We start from the raw sequence: 24,737 nt of genomic DNA, 5'->3' as shown, positions 1-24,737 counted from the left end.
TGGTTGTAGGCCTCTGTTTCTCATTACTTGTAATACTTCTTGCCATTCTCTTCTTGCTTGGAATGTTTCCATTGAGAAGTCGGTAGCCAGCCTTATTGGAACCCCCTTGTATGTTACTTCCTTTTTCTCCCTTGCTGCCTTTAGGATTTCCTCTTTGTCTTAGAGGCTTGCCATTTTAATGATGATGTGTCTTCCAGTAGGCCTCTTTGGGTTCCACCTGCTTGGGGACTCTTTGTGATTCCTGAATCCATGTGACTTTATATCTCCTCAACTTAGGAAAATTTTCCGTGATTACTCTTTCATTTAGGTTTTCTATTTCTTGTTCTTCTTCCTCTCCTTCTGATATTCCTATTATTTGGATATTATTACATTTCATGTTGTCTTGCATTTCTCTCAAATTCTCCTCATTTTTTCTGATTCTCCTTTCCCGTACTTGATCCATCTGGGAGATTCTTTCTATCCTGTCTTTGATCTCACTTATGCAGTCTTCCACCATATCGATTCTATTCTTCATAACTTCTACTGTGTTCTTCAGTTCAGAAATTGTATTCTTCATTTCCTCTTGGCCTTTAGTGATGCTTTTTATTTCCTTTTTCATGTTGGTATAGTTTTCAGAGAGTTCATTGTAGCTCCCCTGTAGTTTCTGGTAGCTTGTTGTAAGCTCTTTGAATTTCCTGATAACCAGTGCTTTGAATTCCACATCTAATTGCTGACTTGCCTCTATTTCATCTAACATTCTTTCTGAAGCTTCCTCCTTTTCCTTTATTTGGGGATTGTTTCTTTGTCTTCCCATTGTTTGTGATGCTCTTCTTCTTGGCCTCAGCTTCTTAAATTGATCTGTTCTGGTTCCCTCGGTTTATGGTGTGAACTTTTGTAGTAGGATACCTGTGAAGTTCAGTGGTGTAGTCTTCTGCAGGTATCTTGTTGTTCTCCGCTTCCACCTACTCCTTTCTTTATTGTGCATGTGTGATCAGTTGGAGGGTGAGGCAAAATGGTTTATGATAGCAGAAGATTATTTTATGTTATTTACAGGCACAGTCGACAGAGAAGAAGTAGACAATCTTTAGGCTATGTATAGAGTTAACCATGCTCTTCAACCTAGCTTTCCACTTTTAGGAAAGGATGGACATAAGTTAAGTCTCTTGTTGGGAAGGGGGGGGCTTTTGAGTTGTATCTAGAAAGCAGGGTGGTTGCAGGTGGTCAGATTTTGAGGTAAGGTGAGAGAGTACAGGTTAGTAACTGGGTGTAGCATGTGAGTAAATAGAGTCATAGAATTCAGGCACCTGTAAGGTGGTCTAAGTTCGGAGAGATGTGTTATGAAGTATTACTGTTGTATAGAACAGCTCTTATTTACAATAATATTAGAGCAAAACTCATGTGATAGACTATATGTGGTCTGTCTAAATGGGGGTTATAGAGCTTGGGTAGTATAGCAAAGGAAAGCAAGTGAAGTATAGAAAATTAGCAATACACTGTGGAGGAAAGAGCAGTGGGAACCTGTCAGGTAGTACAATATAACCAGCCAGGACTAAAAAACCTGTACAGAAAGAGGAGGGATACAAAGATATTCTTAAAATAAAAAAAGAAGTAAGAATAATGCAAAAAATAATAATACACCTAAAAGAAAACTAAGCAACACACAAACAAACAATCCAACACACACACACACACACACACACACACACACAAGTCAGGAGAAAAGAGGAATAAGCGGAAAATTTGGGAAGAACGGAAGGACTAAAACCCAACAAAAAGAAAAAGAAATGAGGGACAGAGTATTGAAAGATAGAGCAACAATACAGTTTAAAAGATATAAGATTACTTACAAAAGGAGTTGAGAGAGAAAAAAAAGGGGGGAAGGGGAAAAAAACACACACAGACACACATTAAAAAAAAAAAGCACTTCTTTTGTCAGTTTCAAACTGTCCAAACCGGTTTTTCTAGTTGCGGCCTCTCTGAGGGCAGGTATGCAGGCGTGTGGGAGCCAGGCTTCTGGATTGGCATGTGGGTGCCCACACCCCTGGGAGGCTGCCTGTTTCCTGCGGTATCTGGCACTGTCCTTCTCAGTCCTGTGGCAGGACCCAGGTGTTCCCACCCCTACCCTGGATGGCTTCTGGGTGGTTGGGTTGTGAGGCAAGATGCTGTCCCAGAGCACCTCAGTTCACTTTCCAATAGATACTTCTCCACAAAGCCTGCCTCTCAGCCCAGCCCAATCCCCCAAAGATTGGCAAGGACAGTGTCCTTCTTAAATCCCCCCGGCTGGTGGGCTGGTGGGCTGGTGGGCTGGTGGGCTGGTGGGCTGGCAGGCTGTTGACCACAGAGTCCGCAGTTGCCACCCTTTATGTTAACTTAAGCCCACAGGTCTCTGCCTGGTATTAACCTGCCTGCATAGATGGGGATGGGGGGAGTCAGTTCTCTCCCAGGGACCCTGTGGCCGGCCCACCACGTGCCGGGCCTCTGGAGTTCCCTCCGAAACAGGGGCCCTGGCTCTGGATTCAGACAGCGCTTCTGTTTCCCACTGATGGTGCTGGCCCAAATCGCCCAATGTTTCTTGTCCATACTCAGGCACCACCAGAGGTCGCCCACCTTGGGAGCGCCGCAAGCATAGCCTGCAGCCTTGGAGGCTGCAACGTGCAGCCGCTTCTGTCCTCACTCGCCTTCACGAGTCCTCTCTGACCTGCAGATGTCTGGTTCCTCTGTCACACTCTCTGGTTTCTTATTTTTATAAATGTTGGGTAATTGTTGGTTGATTATGCTGTTCTTCTGATAATGCTGTGGATCCGCCTGCATTTTCTATGACATGCATGGGAGCTGGGTTCCCTCTGTGCTACTCTGTTGCCATCTTAACACTCTCTGGCCTTTGTTTTTCATTACTTGGAATATTTCTTGCCATTGCCTTTTGGTTTATAATGTTTCTGTGGAGAAGTCAGCTTCTAGTCTTATCAGGGCTCCCTTGTATGTTACTTTCTGTTTTTCCCTTGCTGCCTTAAGATTCTCTCTCTGTCTTGGAATTTTGTCATTTGGATTATGAACTGTCTTGAAATGGGCCTCTTAATGTTCCTTTTAATTGGGACCCTCTCTGCTTCCTGGACTTGTGTGGCTTCTTTTCTCATGAAATTAGGGAAGTTTTAGATCATCACTTTTTCAAACAGATTTTCTATCCCTTATTCCTCTTCTTCTCCTTCTGGTATCCACATCATATTGATATTATTCTGTTTCATGTATCCTACATTTCCCTTAATCCCTTTTCATTGTTTTTTAGTCTTTTTTCTTTTTATTGCTCTTTTTGAGGTGTTTTTCTACTTTGTTCTCCATCTCACTGATTCGATCCTCTACCTCATCAAACCTGCTTTTGATTTCTTCTACTGTGTTCTTCTGTCAAAAAGCATATTATTCATTTCCTCCTGGTCCTTATTGATAGTTTCTATTTCCTTTTTCACATTGATATATTTTGCAGTAAGTTCCTTGTACTTTCCCCCATAGTTTTCTCTGTGAGCTCATTGAACTTCCTTATAACCATTGTTGAACTCAATATCTGATAGTTTACCTGCCTCTATTTCATTTAGCATTTTCTGGAGATTCTTCATTTCCTTTAATTTTGCAGGTTGTTCCTTTGTCTTTGCATTGTTTTTTAGACTCATTTTATTTGCCTCTGCTTCTTACATTGATATATTTTGACTCCCTGGGTTTGTGGTGTGAACTTCTATGGTAGGAGACCTATGAGATTCAGCTGGTGCATTCTCCCTGATCACCTGAACTTGGTGCTCTTGGGATGTCATTATCTTGGCTCTCTGGATGAATTTGGATTTTGATTGTTTTGGTGTCATTTTTTGTAGAGTCCTTTTCTCCAGCTGTTTGACTGAGGGCCACTCTACCACCCATGTCTTGTATGTTATTGTGTAGGTTCTGCCAGAACAAAACCACAAAGCCCAGGGTACAATCCCGCATCCACAAATATATATCCCCACTCCCCACAGTCCCACTATCAAGTGTAAATGATTCATTATTAATAAGGTTGTAAAGAGATTAAATCTATTATATGAAAGGAGACAAATAAACTATAGTATAAATTCTAGTTATTTAATATGCACAAATTTGTTGGATAAGAAAGGAATGTTTGAAAGCTATGCTGAAAAGAAGATATTGCTACTCATGCAGAAGATCACCATGGATTTTCTGTTGGCAGCTGCTCATATTTATCACTATTTTTTCTCTAGTGACGTCAGATGTTGACCTCACTTCCACATATACAGCACCAAAACCCAGCCAGGTGAATTGCCCCATCTTGACAAATATTTAAGGTTCTACCCCTTGCAACATATCACATGCACTAAGATAAAGAAACATGGCTCAAATGAAAGGACAGGTCAAAACTCCAGAAAAAAACTAAGTGGTGAGGAGATAGGCAACCTATCTGATGCAGAGATCAAAACACTGATACTTAGAATGCTCACAGAATTGATTGAGCTCAGTTGTAAAATGATGGAAGAAATGAAGTTTATGCAAAGTGAAATAAAGGAAAATATACAAATGATCAGTGAAGGAAAAAAAAAACAGTACTCAAATCAACAATCTGGAACAACAGGAAGAAATAACTTTCAACTAGTTTCAACCAGAACAGAATAAAGGAACAAGAATTCAAAAATATGAGGAGTGGTTGAGGATCCTCTTGGACAAATTTAAATGCTTCAACATTTTTATCATAGGGGTTCCAGAAGGAGCAGAGGAAGAGCAACTTATTAAATATTTATTTTTTAATTTTTTTAAATGTATTCTTTTTTAAAATTTATTTATTTATCTTTAGAGGGGAAGGAGAGAGGGAGAGAAACATCAATGTATGGTTGCCTTTAGTGCATCCCCTGCTGGGAGTTGGCCTGCATGGAACCGGCCTGCAACCCAGGCATGTGCCCTGACTGGGAATCGAACCGCGATCATGTGGTTCGCAGGCCCGCACTCAATCCACTGAGCTACATCAGCCAGGGCTAAATACTTATTTTAACAAATGATAAAAGAAATCTTCCACAATCTAGTGGAGGAAATAGACTTTCAAGGAGTCCAGGAAGCCCAGGGTGTTCCAAAGATATTAGACTCAAGAAGAAACACATCAAGACAAATTATAATTAAGCTACCCAAGATTAAAGATAAGGAGAGAAACTTAAAAGCAGCAAGAAGAGAGAGTTACCTACGAAGGAGTTCCCATAAGACTATCAGCTGATTTCTCAAAAGAAACCTTACAGACAAGAAGCGGCTGGGAAGAAGTATTTAGAGTCATGAACAGCAAGGACCTCCATCCAAAATTACTCTATCCAGCAAAGCTTTCATTTAGAATGGAAAGGCAGATAGACTGCTTCCCAGATAAGGTCAAGTTAAAGGATTTCGTTATCTCCAGGTCCTTATTACTTGAAATGTTAAAGGGACTTATCTAAGAAAGAGATAAAAAATATGAACAGTAAAACGAAAAAAACAACAACTATCAACAATTGAACCTAAAAAACAGAACAAAAACTAAGCAAACAACTAGAACAGGAAGAGAATCACAGAAATAAAGATTACATGGAGGATTATCAGTGGGGTGGGAAGTGGAGAATAAGGTAAAAGGTATAGGGATTAAAAAGCATAATTGGTACATGCAAAATAGACAGGGAAAAGTTAATAGTATAGGAAATGGAGAAGCTAGAGGTCTTTTATGCACAAGTGGACATGAACTAAGTGGGAATGAATGCTGGAGGGTGGGGTGATGCAGGGCAGATGAGAATACAGGAGATAAACATTTGGGACAACTCTAATAACATAATTAATAAAATATACTTAAAATGGTAAGGACTCAAGCATCAGGAGGATTTTGAAAGGAAACTAACACTTGAAATTTTAATGAAATCCCCAAGTATTTCTTCTATTGTGTTTAATATTTTAATTGTACCTTTTAATCAGAAATAAATCAATCCCTTCATATGTTCTACTCAAATTGTTAGAGAAAATAATCTTAACCACTCTTTTTTAACCTTTTCATTAAAATTTACCTTATCTGTTCTTTTTTAAAAAATATTTATTTTAATTGTTGTTCAAGTATAGTTTTCTGTCTTTTACTCCCATCCCAACTCACCTGCCCAGTGCTCCCCACCTCCCTCCCATTTCCACCCTCCTTAGTTTTTGTCTTTTCAACTTTATTGTTACTGTCAACACTATTCCACATGTCCCTATTCTCCCACCCCTTTGCTTACCTCCAATCCAGCTCTCATTCCTCCTTTCCTCAGGTTGTCATCCCACTGTTATCCATGTCTATGGGTCATACACATATGTTCTTTGAAAAATCCCTTCACCTTCTTTCATCAAGTATCTTCCTCCCCCTCTAATGGCGTACAGAGTGTGGATTGCCTGTAAGTAGAGAACTCCATATTTCTTTCAAATTCTTCAAAAAGGCACAGGGGCATGAGGGAAAGAATGCCAACAAGGTGGAAAGCACAGCACTTGAAGCACATTGTATAACAAAGGCAAATTAACAGTTTGTGACTTTTAGAAGTCAGAAGCTGCAGAAGAAGGCTATTTCCTGGGGCAAATTGAGTAGTGACCATAAGAAAGTGCTCAGGCAGAGTGACTCAGTAGAACAACTTGTGACATAACCAGGGGGAAGCTCAGTGCCTGTGAGAGCTGCATGAACTGGCGGCCCCCACCCCAGATACTTGTGCATGGCTGGGAACTCTTGCCCTGACTAAAGATGGCAGCCAAAATAAAGAGTAAAAAGCACTGGGGAGCCCACAAAAAAATGATGGTCACTAATATACCATAGAAAGAGCTGGATGTTTGGCTGTGCCGGAAGTTCTGAGCTGAGCATATAAAATTGGAGCAGGCTGAGAAACACAAGAGCAGTCTGTCTGGAGGGCTGACTATAGAATTTGATGGCAGAGATGGTGAAGCTATAGGGGAACAGCCTGGCCAAGCACAAAGACACACTGGTGAGCTGATGGCTAGAGTAAAGGCAGCTGCACAGAAGAGAAACTGACACTGCAAGGATTCAAGCTGGTGCACCCAGACTTGTGAGAGATGCTTGGAGCTGAACTGGGACTGGGAATACTGAGTTGCAGTCTTCTGTCTTTCTGAAAGACTATACTTCTGAGTAACATATTCTGAAACTAGTCTGGCTTGGCAGAGGAAGGCAGGGATTTTCATTTTTTGGGTGTTTCAAAGGGAGTGGGACTTAGTGGCAGAAATAATCCATTACTCTAAATCTATATAACCTTTAAATAAACAACCCCTTTTCCTTTTTTATCAAATTCTTGCCTTGGCAGTCATGTTCTAGGCAGGGAGCAGTTGAACTCCAAAGTTGTTCTAGAACACCATTGGCTGGTTCTGTAACACTTCCTTATCTCAGACAGCTAACAGTTTTTTCTACGTATCCATGTCTCTGTTTCTTTTTTTTCTTGGTCAGTTTATTTTGTTAATTAGATTCCACATATAAGTGAGATTATATGGTATTTATCTTTCTCTGATTGGTTCATTTTGCTTAGCACAATAATCTCCAAGTTCATCATCCATGCTGGTGGAAGAGGTAAAATTTCCTTCTTTTTTACAACTGAGAAATATTCTAGTGTGTAAATGTATCATAGCTTTTTCTATCCACTCATCTCCTGATGACTAGTTGGGCTGTTTCCAGATCTTGGCACTGTAAATAATGCCTCCAGGGTATCTACCATCAATAAATCAACATGTGTTGATGAGGATGTGGAGAAAGGGTAATAATGCTCATGCACTGTTGGGGAAAATGCAAACTGGCAGCAACTGTGAAAAACTATATGGAATTTCCTAAAAAACTAAAAATGAAACTGCCTTTAGACCAGGAATATCCACTGCTGGGATTATACCCTAAGAACACTGAAACACCAATTCAAAATTACCAATGTACCCCAATGTTCATAGCAGAAAAATTTATAATAGCCAAGTGTTGGAAGCATCCTAAGTGCCCATTCCTAAATGAACGGATCAAAAAAAAAAAGGTACATTTACACAATGAAATATACACAGCAGACAAAAAGGAAGGAGCTCCTAACCTTCATGAAAGCATGGTTGGAACTGGAGACCATTATGCTAAGTGAAATAAACCAGGTGGTGAGAGAAAAGTACCATATCTCATCTGTAAGAGAAACCTAATGAACAAAACAAACAAACAAGATAGAACCAGAGGCATGGAAACAAGGAACAGGCTGACAGTGACCAGAGGTGAAGGGAGAGGAGCATGGGGGGTGGAGAGGAAGGGTCTAATTAATGAACAGGTGTAAATAACTCATGGACAGGGACCACAGGTTGGGGACTGACTTTGGGAGTGGAGCATGGGAGAGGCTGGGGAAAGCAAACTGGAAAAATTGGGATAACTATAATAGAACAATAAATGACTAATGAAAAAATTTAAAAATAAAACTGCCTTTTGATCTAGTGATTCCACTGCTGAGAACATGCCCTAAGGATCCTAAAGAACCAATTAGAAAGAATATATATACACCCCTATGTCCTTAACCACTCTTTAATTTGAGAGCTCTTCAAATATATGAATCAGCACTATTCCTCAATATCATCGCTTCCAATTAAAAGTTGATTGTTTTATGACAGGATCTAGAGATACTTCCTTTGATGTATGATGTATGAGAAATAGAAAATAATCACCATCTCTAAAGTTTGCTTTCATTATTGGATACCTTCATGGGCCTTTCTGGTAAGGCAGTTCTGAATGAAGACTTTCTTGCAATTAGAATTACTCCCTTTTTCTTGCTTGGCTACAAATTTACAGGGAGCTGTATTTTTGTTAATTTATTTTTTTCACTGAAACATTTATATATGATGAATGGGCCAGAAGGATGTGGTAAAGGAAGATTAGGCATTACATATGGAAAGGAGGTTCCTGCCAAGGGATAAAGGCAGAGGTTGAGAAGAAAGTTAAGGAAAGCTACATTTACAGAGACAAAATAAAGGGCAGCTTTCAGAACTGTATGACTTGATTTACCAACCAAAAAGCAATGGTGGTAATAGTAGGTTATATGGGGTAAGTTACCACACCTCTGCTTCTTTATGGTCCAAACATGGCATTCCAAAAATTTGAAAGTTTTTGAGTCTAGGAAAGGTAGAAGGAATCTGAAAATGGGAATTTATTAGCAATAGGATTTTACAGAGAAATTTGGTTAATTATAGGAAATGTTTTGCATGCTTAGTCAGAATATATAAATTATAAACCCGTTCATTTATTAAAATGATATTAAGCTATAATTTTTAGTGAATTCTGTTACATTTGAAGAGCGAGTAACCAAATGTCCAGGCACCTAGAGCATTTAGATGTTATTTATTGGCCAAACTCTTAACCTGCGCAGGGGCGAACTTCCCCAACTGTGACCGGAGTCACCGTAGCTCCTCAGAGCTACAATATGGAAGTCGCGCCTGGCTTACAGACTAAAGGGTTTTTATAGAATACTGCAAGCAAGCAATATACAGAAGCAGATGTGGCTGTTAGCGATTGGTGCCATTGAACAATAGCCTCCTTACTCATTGGTGGGACCCTCTTGTTGGAAGGCAGAACATATTTTTCTTTTTTTTTCCCTCCTACTGGCCTTCCACATTCTCCTTATCTAGCTTCATGCCTGACTGGCCTTGTACACTCTCCTTATCTGGCTTCATGCCTGACTGGCCTTGTACACTGAATACATTCTGGGGTGGGGGCCTAACTATATCCTGTTGAAATTTCTACTTGCAGCTGGCTCTTACAAATTCTAGGTTTTAAGCATTATTTATTCTAATTTCTTCTGTTGGTAGTGCTTTTACCAAATAGTTTTGATTCTCCCACCACCAATGGTCATGTGAACTTCCCTAATCCTTTTTTGTTAGGCACTTGAAATATGTGTTGACCTTGAGCTGTATGAGGACTATGGGTACTGCTGTAGATGAGATGATTTAAGATTCTATGTGTCCAGTCAGAGAAAGTTAAATACCGTATGATCTCACTTATATGTGGAATCTAATAAGCAAAATAAAGAGATGAACCAAACAATAACAGAGACACAGATACATGGAATAGACTTACAGCTGTCACAGTGGTGAGGAGTTGGGAGGCTCGATGAAAAAAGGTGAAGAGATCAATTAAAAAAAAGCATATATATGTATGCTTTATATGTGTATGCTGTGGGTCACATATGTGTGTGTATGTGTGTATATATATATGCATGTGTGTATATGTACGTATATTACCCATAGACACAGAAAACAGTGTGGTTATAACCAGAGGGAAACAGTATGTTATAGAACAGTGGAGTGGTAGGTAGAGGGGCCAAAGGGAAGATACTGGGGACAGAAAGAGACTTTTTTTTTGGCCATAGGTACACAATGCAATGTGCAGATGATGTATTATTGAATTGTACACTTGAAACCCATATTGTTTTGTGAACAATGTCACCCCAATAAATTCAATTAAAAAACAATACTGTGTGGAGTGTAGAACTTTTGGTATGACAGAGTGGGATCTCTATATATCTTCTCCTTCCTAAAGCAGTAAAATTCTGGCCAAAATTGTCAAAATACTTTAATAACTCTGAAATTAATCAAATTCTTGCAACAGTATGATGAACAATATATTCAAGAAAAGTGGTGAACCCTTGGGAAGAGGAACAGGGTTTGTGGCTTTCTCTTGACCTACATTAATCCTCTTCTCCCAGTTTTATGATAGTCTCGAAGCCAGTAACTTTGCATCCCTGGAGGTATCTACTGGTTACAACTCCTCAATATTGCCAGTGTGACTTGTCTGGAGGCTCCCTGGAAGAACCCCATTCATAGGACATTATTGGTGTATTACCCTGGGTAGGAAGGGGAACCTTATACTCAGAGTTGCTACTTTATATTATCTGAAATGCTCAGCTCTCAACAAAAAATATAAAACATATGGGTAAAAAGCAGTTAACAGTCAATGATGTTCTCAGAAATTCAATGTTGATTTTTAGTAGACAAACATTTTAATGTCAACTATTATGAATGAATTCAAAGAAATAAAGAAAACCATGTCTAACAAATTAAAGAAAGCATGACAACAGAGCAAGCCCACCAGAAAAAGCTGGGGACATACTGGTTCAGGCATTTAAAGAAATTTCTGACCAGTAACTAGATGGCCAAAGAGTGAAAGAAGCAGAGACAGGTAGTTGCACATGAGAATTAATACAGATTATAAAGTTAAAGTATGATAATGTCTCACCACAAAAATGATACCAATGTGATAAAAACTGAAAAAAGAGCAAAATACAGATTTTGGAGTTGAAAACTACAATGGCTGAATTTAAAAGAATCACCAGAGTGGATCAACAACTGATTTTAACTGGCAGAAGGAAGATTCAGCAAACGTTCAGATAGATCAGTTAAGAATATTCACTCAAAGAGACAGAGAAAAATAAACAATATAGAGACTCAGAGACATGTAGTACCAACAAGTGTACCAGCAGGAGCATGATGGGGATCCCAGAAGGAAAGAAGAGAGGAAAGGGGTAGAGAATATTTGAAGAAAGAATGGCCAACAACTTCTCAATTTGATGAAAAACATCATCTATTCATCCAATCTCAATGAACTCCAAGTAGAAGAATAACAAGATACAATCTTACAATGTAAGTACTGAGTTTTCTAAAAAAAGGTACAGGTAATTTCCTGAAATTCATGGAGGTGCACCTAAATGTTGGGGAAAAAATAAAACATCATCACAGGTATTCTTAAGCAACCCTTAAATAAAAACAAAATACACGGCTGGGATCTCAAAAATCAAGAATTTTTTGGTTTGTTCCTCTGTGTTTATGGTATTATCTCTCAATCTGCAATCTTTTTCTTTCTTAAAGGCCCATTCACAGGACGCAGCGTGAACACAACATTGTGTGGAAGATGCTGAAAACAATTCCAGATTTAGCTTCTCAGCTAACAGATGACAATTTGAAAACACTTAGTAAAAATGTCATTTCTGAAACGTGGGTAAAAGGCAGCACAGGTAACAACAGACTCTCTATAGGAACATTTGACAAGATTGAATGAATGTCACTATTTTGATTTCTCTATTAATTATAATACAAATAATTTCACTTCACGTGTTAAAATGTTTTGCTTAGATATATTTTGTTTGTAAGATTATGTGATGAAATCAATTACGTTTCACATACTAGCACGTATGTTTTAAAGATATACACTAGAGTTTTACAACCTCCAGACACATCAGAATCATCCAGAAGAGTCACTCAGACACACTGCTGTGTTCAACTCCTAAAGTTTTTCTTTCTATTAGTTTGGGATGGGGATTAATTTGCATGTCTAGTAATGTTCTGGGTAATGCTGCTAATCTTGGGGGCACACTTTGAAAACCAATCATTGATACATTTAATAAAAATCTAGACTTGGTTTTCATAGTTAAAATAGGATATTTTAATCCTACCTTTAATCAGATATTGGGGGAAAAGTCCCCTCCAGAAGACTGTAGTTTCCAAATTTAAATCCTAGTCCTTTTTTTAAAAGTATGTATTAAATATTTTAATAGAAACATTTTATATTTTAATGTGAGGAAGCATACAAATCAATACACATAGAGTCATACCTAAACCAACTGAAGCATCATTTTCTTTGTATGTTTATTAAGTACCTACTAGAAGGTGAAGCTAAATTTACTTAATGCATTTTCATGTGTGTCAGGGGATCTTCCTTATTTAATTATGGCAGTAGAAAATAAAAGTAGATTATTTTCTACATATGAGGACCTTAGAGCACAAAATATGTGCAACATTCCTGGTTAGGCTTGAATTTCAAACACTCTTTAGCTTTAAGGATAAACTCATTATTGGACCGTCATGCCACTGTTTTGATGAAGTGGTTCATCAGGGTCATGGCATTAAAAATCTAACTGGAAATTTGGAGAACATGTGTCTATTGAAAAGATGATATATTTTGAGAGTTTTGCCCCAACAGTTCTCTTTCATGATTAGTTTCATGCAATCCAACATCAAGCAGGGACAACTAAATATTTAGGAGTTTTGCAGAGGACAAATGGTAGTGAAAGAACAAACAAACATTCAACATTGCTTTGATATTTGTTTGAGCATAGTAATTAAAAATTTTATTTGTTTTATTATAAATTCCTGAAATTATATTTATTATGGTGAAAAAATATGGAAACAACTTGAATGCCTTTTAATAGAGAATGGACAGTACACATGGTGATGCAGGTACTCCATGAACTTCCAAGCCATGGTTGAAAACATGAGGTAAATCTGTGTTTATTGATGTAAAAACTTATTAAATACTGCAAAAAATTAGAACTGTCAAGTTAATAAAATGATCACATACATATTTTTATAAATACTTGAAAAATATATCTATATATTTATATTAAAAATAAATTCAAGGGGGATAAAAGACTTAAATATAAGCTGTGAAACCATTAAAGCCCTAGAGGAGAGCATTGGCAGGAAAACTCAGATATTCCACGCAGCAATCTTTTTACTGATACATCCCCTAGAGCAAGACACATAAAGGAAAGAATGAACAAATGAGATCTCATCAAACTTAAAAGCTTCTGCATGGCCAAGGAAAACAGTATCAATATAAAAAGAGAAGCAACAGTTTGGGAAAACATATTTGCCAATGACACCTCAGACAAAGGTTTAATCTCCAAAATATACAAAGAACTTACTCGATTCTACTCTAAGAAGACAAGCAACCCAATTAAAAAATGGGCAAAGGACTTGAACAGACACTTCTCCAAGGAGGACATACAGAGGATCCAGAGACACATGAAAAGATGCTCAATATCACTAGCTATCAGAGAGATGCAAATTAAAACCACAATGAGATACCACCTTACACTGATCAGAATGGCCATCATAAACAAAGAAACAAACAACAAGTGTTGGAGAGGTTGTGGGGAAAAGAGGACTCTAGTTCACTGTTGGTGGGATTGAAGACTGGTACAACCATTATGGAAAACAGTATGGAATTTTCTCAGAAAACTAAAAATGGACGTGCCCTTTGACCCAGCAATTCCACTGCTGGGATTATATCCTAAGAACCCTGAAGCACCAATCCAAAAGAACCTATGCACCCCAATGTTCATAGCATCACAATTTACAATAGCCAAGATTTGGAAGCAACCTAGATGCCCATGGGTCAATGACTGGATCAAAAAACTATAGTACATTTACACAATGGAATTCTATGCTGCAGAAAGGAAGAAGGAGTTCTTACCTTTTGCAACATCATGGAGGGAACTGGAAAGCATTATGCTGAGCTAAATAAGCCAGGCAGTGAAAGACAAATACCATATGATATCACCTTTAACAGGAATCTAAACAACAAAACAAACAAGCAAGCAAAATGTAACCAAAGACACTGAAATACAGAACGTGCTGACAGGGTCCAGAAGGGAGAGGGGAGAGAATCCCAGGGGAATAGGGGAAGGACTCACATGAACAAGTATAAAGGACACATGGACAATAACTAAGTTGGGGGGTGGAAATGGAAGGGAGGTGGGGAGCACTGGGGGAGGGGCAGGGCTGGGAATATAAGACAGAAAACTGTACTTGAACAAAAATTAAATTAAAAAATTAAAAAAATAAATATATAGTAAGAAGAAGAAAAAAACAGGCCTAACCAGGTATTGCTCCTTTTTCTCTTCTTTCTTTTTTTTAGGTTAGAACAAAATAAAAGTATTTATTTAATTTATTTATTGGGTAACATTGGTTAATAAAATTTTATAGGTTTCACATGTATAATTCTATAACACATCATTTGTGTATTACATTGTTTATTCACCACCCCAAGACAAGTCTCCTTATATCATGCTTTATTCACTACTTTATCCTCTTCCTTCCTTCCTATCTTCATGCTATTGTCTGTATCTATGAGGTTTGTTTGCTTGTTTGTTTTTTGTTTGCTTGTTTGCTTGTTTGTTTCAGGTGAAATAAATTTCTTTTTATTCCTTCCAATTAGCTCTGAAGTAATACCTATTTATTTGGTTTCTTAGAAACCTTAAAATTAATATGCAGTTTTACATGTGTTTTGTCTTCCACACACTATACAAATATTCTAAATAAGATTAGGCTGTGCCTTAAAATAATTATTTCTAGTAGCTAGACAGAGGAAAAATTGTCCCCAAGAACAAACCCCATCTCCAAAGATATCTTAAAATCACAAAAGCTATGAGAAGGCCACTCACTGCTTCTATTATGTTATCTCTGGGGCCATTAAGATTTTACAGTGGGGTTTCTGTGAATTAAATCATCTATCTCAACATTCATATAACTTTCTTGTATTTTCCTAGGCTTCCACTTGAGCAGAAAATAGGTCACCAGAAGTTTTTTCTCATTTCTCAGAGGACAGAATTCTAAGAGAAAAAAACTTTTTTTTCTCCAGATGTTTTATGAGATTCTTTGCATAGGAATACAATAGAGGGTCATTAATTAAGCTTTCATTCATTCAACTATTTGCTAAGTGCCTAAAATAATTTAGGTGACGTGATGTGTTGGAGATAGGAGGACAAAATTGGAGGCCCTTACCCACAAGGTTATGGTTGCTGGACAGAATGCAGAGTGCAAAACAGATCCTATAAGGACAGAGCCCTGAAGAGGGCAGCAAAGGTTGCACAAGAGGGCAAAGGGCAGAAGAACAGGAGAATCCCCTTAGAAGGTAGAGCACATACACATACACACTCAATTTGTAGGCTAAGTAAGAACTAGCCAGGTGACAACATGACCTTATTCACCCAATTATAACTCTTGGAAACATTTAAGTAATTTAGAATGGTTGATTTCTGTTGAGGGTCCTGTGCCCATCCTTAGCAGGGAATTTGCAAACACGTTTGGCCAGGTCCCCAATAGGGGTCACATGAGAGACAACTACACACTGATGTTTCTCCTCTTCCCCCTCTCTGTAAAAATAAATAAATAAAATTTTTTAAAAAACTGTCTTCTATGTATATACACATATGTATATATTTTATTTTAGACATACTATATATGCACACACATATAGTACATAAATATATGTATAATATACTGCATGCATACTCCTATATATGTGTTTTTGTGTATTTGTATGTATGTGTATCTTTCTGATATTGGACTATACTTGAAAACCTGCAGAAATTAATGTTCTTTGTGACTTTTGATGTTATTTAATTATTCTGAGCCTTAATTTCTCCATATGAAAAATGGGCTAATGATAAATGACATACTGGATTATTAAAAGAATTAGCCTTAGAGCACCTTGCAGAATGCATGGGTGATAATGGGTGTTCAGTGTGTAAGGCTTGCTCTTCATGGAAAGTTTAACATATTTGGATGCCAGGAACAGCTATGTTCCTATTTTTGGAAATCAACAGAATGTTTGTTTCTTAGTGAGCATTTTTTTAGGATTAGCCTATCAACCCACATATTAACATTGTAAAGCCATTAACCTCATGGAGAAAATCTAGGAAAAGTTGTAGATGTAAGAACTATTATTTTGCTCTCTAATTAACAGCATCCTTTTTGATGAACTGCATTTAAATTACACTCTGTTTTCTTACAAACCATACTACCAAATCTCTTTCCAGACTTTTTTGTTAATGTTTATACCATAAACATGTATTCTATTGACTTTTTTATTTGTTAACATTGTAAATGAACATATATTTCTTTTAAATATACTTTCCACTTAAAATGAAACATGATCTCTGACTACGTCACCTATAGTGTTTCACTGTATTGTACAATGTTCACTGTACAATAATTGAAGCCACATTGCTGCCAAATATATATTGAGAGAAAGGAAAGGGGGGAGGAGGTAAAGGAATGGAAGGGAGGTAAAGAAGGAGGTGGAGGCGGGTGGTGAAGGAGAAGAAGGAGGGAGGTAATAGATGCTAGGCTTACCCATAGGCTAGCATAGTCAGGAAGCTGTGGCTGGTTGTGTTTAAATATTGCTGCTGTTTTTGAGTCAGGGCATGATGTTTACTTTCTCAGCACCTTCAGTTTGCACAGTTGTGATATTGGAACAGTCTTTGTACCTGCTATATAGGATTGCTAAGAGAATACAAAGTGTTAATGTATGTAATATGTTTAGAATAGTGTCTGGTTCAATACACAGAAAGAGGTAAAGCAAGTTTCTTATTGTCTTGTAGTGGCACACTTTCTTCCTACAGTCCCCCCCACTAAGTTTGTATGTTTCATTTTGTTTATATAATCATAGTGTGAGAAAGTGTCACCCTTAAACACTTCAGTGCTCACATCTTGAATGTAATATTTGTTTCTGGTCCTTTATTTTTTAAGGTCTGGTTTACATATAGTAATGTGTATATTTGTACCTGAAAGATATTGCTTGATGAGTTTTGACAAATACCGTAACCCAATCCCTATTAACGTAGAGCTTCAGTGTCACCTCAGAGACTCACCTCCATGCTTTTCCCTGGTCCACCTCTGACCATCTGCCAGAAGCAGTTGCTCTTCTGTTTTCTTTTTTAATTTTAAATCAGTGTTCAGAACTTTAGTCAGTTTAGAAGAAAGCAGAAAAGACAAACAGACAAGCATTAAAAAAACAAGGGGAGGGTGGAAGCAAGGGAGGGAGGTGGATCTGGCTGGGGTGGGGAGATGGTGGGGAGAAAATGCAGACAACTGTAATTGAACAATAACATAATTTTTAAAACACCATTGTTAAATAAATTATTTAAGGTTTCTATTTATAGCATATTAATAAGCAGAGTGTAAGAAAAGATCTCACAGCAATCAAATTGCTTGCTCTAATCCTGTAATGTAGACATGAACAATGGAGAGACAACAACCTGTTCCCATACCTTTCTCTCCCATAAGATAGGCTTCAGAAGGAATACAACTAATTTAGGCTGCATTTCAAGTGCTCAGAAATGAACAAATCTGCCAGACCTCAAAGCACATAGCTGAACTGGAGGAACTGGGATTTACATGACCGACTGTGGAGAGTTGCAATGGGGGGTAGAAGAAATAATGGGGAAAAAACCCTCCTCTTCCTTATAATGATCTCTTTTCCAAAGATAAAGGAAAATTAATAATAGGTATGCATTGTAACTAATATAAAATATGCAAAATGGCTTTTTGAGGACAAGGTAAACATTTTAAAAAGTTCAGTTTTTATCATAATGTATTAAATCTGTCATAATTTGTTACTATGGTTCCTTCCTGGAATGTCTCAGTTCCATTAAGAGGGTTGATTATTATAATAACTATCAGAAAAGATTTCTCTAAATGTGTAGACATGTCTTTGTGATTCTTCTTATTTGAGTAAATTATTTGTGAATGTCTGAGTGCAGCATTAAAGTTATTGTCACTGTATAGAGGGATCTGTTGAAAGTGAAGCCAGTGTGATATGTGTGGTCATCATATCTATTTTTTAAAAGCCTGAGAAATAAAGTCTACACAATATCTCTCTAATTTTTTTTGTTTCAGTTGTTGGAAATGATGGATTTTATGTAATACTAAAAGGCATAGCTCGACCTCAAATACAGGTATATGAAAATTTGATTGAAGAAAATGGGTCAACAGCCTCCTTCATTCCTCAGAGATTTTATAGCCTCATTTCCAGTGATGACTTAAAAAACACTGTGCTTGCTGAGATGCACATGCCTGTATGTGACCTCATGGTAAGAAATGAATGTGTTTTTTTTTCCATAAGCAACACTATCACTATTGCAAAATTTGATCTCTTCTAGATAAATTCACATTTCTTCAGTAAGTCATGAAATAGTTAAGATAATACAACTTTATAATTTTTTTCTTTTTTTGAAATGATTTTTATTGTAATTCTATTACAGTTGTCTCAAAATTTCCCCCTTTGCCTTCCTCTGTGCATCCCAACCCATGCTCCCACAGTCAACTTCCATACTATTGTCCATGTCCCTGGGACATTAATACATATTCTTTGTCCAGTCCTTTCCCCTTCTTTTCATGATTGTCCACCTCCCAACTCCCCTCTGGTTACTTTCAGTCTTCACTGAAGGATATGAATGTTGACTTTAGAGAGGGAGGGAGGAAGAATTGGGGGGAAAAAGAGAGAGAAAGAGAGAGATCAGTTGCCTCCTATACATGCCCTGACCAGGGATGGAACCTGCAAGCCCTTGGTGTATGGGATGACACCCCAAACAAATGGGCCACCTAGCCAGGGATGACAATATATCTGTTAAAAATAAAAATTATGCTATTAATGATGAAATTTGTTAAAAATTAATATCAGATGCTTGCAAGAGCACACTTCCCACTGGAAGGGGTTTGTAAAATAATTGATAATGGAGATAAGATCAGTGTAGTTTAACCACTGAATGAGGAAAGAGAGAGATCAGGGAAAGGGAACAGTCAACTAGGGGGAGGGCAGGGAACAGATCATGAGAGGCCTTTTAAATCAAATTGTGAATGTGGGCTGAGTTTATCTCAAGAGCAATGCCTAGGTCATCAAACTAAAAAGTTTTTGCAGCCCTGGATGGTGTAGTTCAGTAAATTGAGCACAGACAGCAAACCAAAGGGTCACCAGTTTGATTCCCAGTCATGGTACATGCCTGGGTTGCAGGCCAGGTCCCCAGTGGGGCCCACATGAAAGGCAACCACACAGTGATGTTTCTCTCCCTTTTTCTCTCTCCCTTTCCCTCTCTACAAAATAAATAAAATCTTTTTTAAAGTTTTTGCATAGCAAAGGAAATAATAAAAAATAAATAAAAGAGACAACCAACAGTAAGGGAGACATATTCAAGAATACATCTGATAAAGGGTTAATGTAAAAAATTTATAAAGAACTTACAAAGTGAACACCAAAAAACCAAATTACTCAATTTAAAAATTACTGAATAGACCCTTCTCGAATGGGGACACACAGATGGCCAATAGACATATAAAAAGATGCTCAATGTCACTGATCACCAGAGAAATGCAAATAAAAACCACAATGAGATATCATCTCACACCTGTCAGAATGGTTATCATCAATAAATCAACCAACAAAAAGTGCTGATGAGAATGTGGAGAAAGGGGAACCATTTTGCACTCTTGATGGGAATGCAGCAGACTGGTGCAGCCACTGTGAAAAGCAGTATGGAGGTACCTCAAAAAATTAAAAATGTATCTGCTTTTTGACCCAGTGATTCCACTTCTGGGAATATATTTGAAAGAACCCAAAACACTAATTCAAAAGAGCATAAGCACTACTGTGTTCATTGCATTATTATTTACAATCACCAAGATATGGAAGCAGCCCAAGTGTTCGTTCATCAATAGATGAGTGGATAAAACAACTATGGGACATTTACATGATGAAATACTACTCCACCATAAAAAAGAAGAAAAATTTCCCCTTTGAGACAGTATGATTGGACTTGAAGTACACTATGTTAAGTGAAATAAACCACTCAGAGAAAGACAAAAAACATATTATTTCATTCATATGTGGAGTCTAATGAACTGACCAAAATAAGGAAAATGGGGACAGACTCATAAGTTGAGAACAGGATGAGAGGTCATGGGATGAGGTTAGGAGATGGAAGGATTGAGCAAAAAGGAAAAATGACTTGTGTACATGGAAAACAGTGTAGTGATTGCTGTGATGAGGGTAGTATAACATGACTAAATGGTCATGGAAAATATACAATAAAAATTACAGTAAAATTAATTAATTAGTTGAACGTGGTAAAAAAAAAAGTTGATTCCATTACATTCAGAAAGTCTTGAAAAAAGTCTTGCTAATAGGTAATATTTCAAGACAACCAGATGATCAAAGAATAAAAGTTTATTGTATTTCTGGATCTTTGGGGTCAGATCTACTTTGACTAGAATTGTGGCTACAAATGTAGTTTTAGATTTTGGGTAGTCAGGATGTTCAAAGAGGAAGAGTCAAAGAAACCAATTAAAGCTAATTATTTAGCACGGCAGAATCACAAAAGACCCCGGATAGCCAAAATAATACACCATAGGTGTGTCATAAATTGCACCATTTAATTCTGTGTAAGTGCCTTCCATAATATTCATACAATGACTAAGTCAGCTAGCAACACACTTCAGAGAACATATCCCTTTGTTTAGTGACCCGAGATGACAGTTTGCAATCAGGAAGTGTGATACTTCCAGCTTTGTTCTTTTTCAAGACTGTTTTGGCTATTCAGCTTCTCTTCTGTGATTTTATAATGTTTTAGAATTGTTTTTATCTAAAATTTTATTTATTTCTTAAAGGGAGAGGAAGGGACAGCAAAGAGAGCAACAGAGACATCAATGTGTGACAGAAATATCATTGGTTGCAGGACCTGGCCTGCAACTCAGGCATGTGCCCTGAATGGGAATTGAACTGGTGGCCTTTAGGTTTACAAGCCAGCGCTCAACCCACTGAATCACACCAGTCAGGGAAGAATTGTTATTTCTATTACTGTAAATCATGCCACTGAAATTTTGATAGGGTTTGCTTTGAATCTGTATATCACTTTTGATAGTATGGATATTTTATTTTATTTATTGATTTTTATTATTTCAAATTTCACTGCGTATTAGTAAAATTTTATTATTTTCATTACTTGAATCTTTTTAAAATTTATTTATTTTTTATTGTTATTCTATTACTGTTTTCCCAATTTCTCCCCTTTGCTTTCCTCCACCCAGTGCAATTTTCTTCACTCTACTTCCTTTGGGCTTTGTTTATTGCTCTTTTTCAAGTTCCTTTAAGTTTAAAGTTAGATTGTTTATTTAGCTTTTTCTTGTTTTGTGAGATAGGCCTATAACGCTATGAATTTTCATTTTAGGATTGCTTTCCCAGTGTCCCACAGATTTTCAATTGTTATTTATTCATTTTCGTTTGTGTCAAGGGATCTTTGTTTTTTCTTTAATCTTGTTATTGACCCATTTATTGTTTAATAACATGTTATTTAGCTTCCATGTCTTCAGTATTTAGCTTCCATGTATTTCAGTGTTATTTTTCTGATTGATTTATAGTTTTATAGCCTTGTGGTTAAAGAAGACCCTTGATATGTATTTACTCTTCTTAAATTTATTGAGAATTGTTTTGTGCCTTAAAATCTGATCTATCCTAGGAAACGTTCCTCGTGTACTTTTAAAAGTATGTATATTCTTATGCTTTGGTGTGAAATGCCCTGAGTATACCAATTAAATCTATTTGACTAAATGTGTTGTTTGAGGCTACTGTTTCATGATAGTCTGCCTGAAAGATCTATCAATTGAAGCCAATGGTGTGTTAAAATTCCCTGACTATGACTATATTTCTGTCCATCTGTCCCTTTCTGTCCATCAAGGTTTGCTTCACATAATTAGGTGCTCCTGTGTTGGGTACATAAATGTTCAACTAGGGTTATATCCTCTTGTTGGATTGTTGCCTTTATCATTATGTAATGTACTACTTTGTCTATTACTTTTGTATGACTATAGTGATAGCCTATGTTTCAAAGTGTATTTTGTCATATATAAGTATTGTTATACCAATTTTTTTCCCTTCCATTTGCAGGAAATATCTTTTCTCATCCCTTTACTTTGTGTATATAGTTTGATCTGAGGTAGGTTTCTTGGAGGCAGCATATATGTGGGTCTTGTTTTCTTATCCATTCAACTACCTTATGTCTTTTGGTTGGGGAATTTCAGCCTTTTATATTTCAGGTGATTCTTGATAGATATGTATTTAGTGTCCTTTTATTGTTAGACTATTTTCCTTTTTTTCTTCTTCTACATCTTAAAGCAAGACCTTTAACATTTGTTGTTGTACTGATTTTGTGTTAACAGATCCCTTCAGCTTTTTTTTATTTAGGAAGTTTCTTAATTCTCCTTCATTTTAGGTCCTTGCTTTTCATTACCTTGAATATTTCACACTTCTTTCCTGAAATGTTTCTGTTGACAAAACAGACATGTTTATTTCCTTCTCTGTGTTTGGGAAGTTTGGTGGCATTATTTCCTTAAGTATGCTTTTTGTTCCTTTCTCTGTCCCTACTCTAGGTAGTATGCATGTGTGGTAATGGTTCTGAGTCTGGGATGAGCATGCGCCAGGGCTCAGAGACTTTGGTGGTGCCATCTCTGGGGTGCACATGATCTATTCCAGGGGAGCCCACTAATGTGAACTCTGCTTTCTCTGTCAGCTGGAGTCCATATTAGCCAAGACTGTGGTAGTCCTCAGTGAAGAGAGTTGTGGTGTACTCAATTGCTGAAGTGCTGGGGTCCTCAGTGGTAAAGGCTGCCAGGGTCATTCTGTTCTTTATACCCACTGAAAAACTCACAAGACAGAGGGTTCTTCATGCCACTAAACTGTGTTGGCCTGGGGAATGGGATGACAGAGGTAAAATACTTCCTTTATTTTTCTATATGGTTATTCTCATTTTTTATGCTTCATTGGGATATTGAAGCTTCTTAATTTAACTCCAATATTCTTCCACATCTATTTTAGTTTACAGATTATTGCTAAATTACTGTTTTGTGGGGGCAAGGCTGAGTGGGTCATCTTGTCAATGCCTCTCATACTGTTTTGATTTCCTGTCTTGGCTGAGGTGCAGGAAAGAAAAATTTCAGAGATTTCTGCCTCATATCCCTTATGAGGGATATGATACTCTTACGACAAAGACCAAGAGACCATGTGAAGGGTCTGCCATCTATCCATTCAAATTATTCATTTACGGCTCATGGAAGTTGCCACAAGTTGTGTCTAATGACCTAGCAAAACCACTGTTAATGAGACCTGGGACAAAACTTCATTGTTTTTGGCGTGTCCACCACATTTCCTCAGTGTAACAGATGGCCATAGTGACACTTCATGTTCCCAGATTTTAAAATCACTACCTCAAGTTTCAGGGTTCAGCCCTGTCTGGAGCTATGCTATCCTTAAAATTAAGTACTGGGCCCAGTGCTTAGATTTTTCTGTCTTCAAATGGTAGGAAAATCTTTCTTTAAGTCTTGCCATGGCAACCGTGGATTACATGTTTCACCTTAAGCTGATGATTGATTTTTCTCAACCTTTTATTCTTTCCTCAGTGTCTTAATATTTCTCAGCAACAGTCATTCTATTCTATGGTTGTGATTATCCCACAGCATCTCAAAAGTCTGAGGTATTGTTGCTTTCAGTGCATTCTTTTCTGTCAATAGCCCATCCCTGTTCACCACCATTAAAACTTGTATCAGTTGTACTAGTACAGCGTGTCAGAGGCTATCAGTACTATAGTAATGCAATTTTATTGCAAGCTGGTGAGCAGGAAGTTTATGGCTCCAATTTTTTTTATAATTCTGAGAGATTTTTTAAAGAATAGAAATGAAGGCATACACTTTTAACTGCCAGAAACTTTACAGCATTTGTTCTTAACTCTGCTAAATGACAAGTCTGTGACTCTTCACTAAATTTATGTTAGATTAGTAAAAATTTAAATTATGCTTGCTAACATAGTTCCATATATAAAATGAGTTATACTGATATAACATGTTGCTCTTTGTTTAATTTTAGTAACTGAACTTTCTATATATTTATTTAATGGGACTTTTAAAGGTGAAAACATTACTATTCCCAAAGATTTGTGCATAGAAGAATTTCTGTGTTCTTTTTTTTCACAAAAAATCAAAGGTTTTTTTTTTCATCTATTTGGCTTCTTGCTGTCATTTGATTTTTTATTGTGCTGTATCAGAGAACCAAACTACAAAAAAAAAAAAACAATGACATCTTCACTCTTCAATTTTACCCTCTAACAATTTTGTTAAAAAGGGAGCATCATCTGTGCATAGTGAACATAAAT

At 37.1% G+C, this 24,737-nt stretch overlaps 1 protein-coding gene across 1 annotated transcript in view; it reads left to right on the top strand.

Moving 5' to 3' along the window:
- The window catches only part of CNBD1 (cyclic nucleotide binding domain containing 1), a 327,528-nt gene that overhangs the window by 173,314 nt on the left and 129,477 nt on the right, over positions 1-24,737 (top strand). The window contains exons 5-6 of the mRNA XM_037050237.1: positions 11,848-11,993; positions 18,442-18,635. Coding sequence (XP_036906132.1) covers positions 11,848-11,993; positions 18,442-18,635 — 340 coding nt within the window. The remainder of the gene's footprint in view (positions 1-11,847; positions 11,994-18,441; positions 18,636-24,737) is intronic.

This window comes from Sturnira hondurensis, unplaced genomic scaffold, assembly GCF_014824575.4.
Source record: "Sturnira hondurensis isolate 20B ecotype Veracruz unplaced genomic scaffold, ASM1482457v3 Scaffold0006571, whole genome shotgun sequence".
NCBI classification, from domain to species: domain Eukaryota; kingdom Metazoa; phylum Chordata; class Mammalia; order Chiroptera; family Phyllostomidae; genus Sturnira; species Sturnira hondurensis.
Note: the sequence above shows the minus strand (reverse complement) of the source record. Positions and strands in the feature narration are given on the sequence as shown.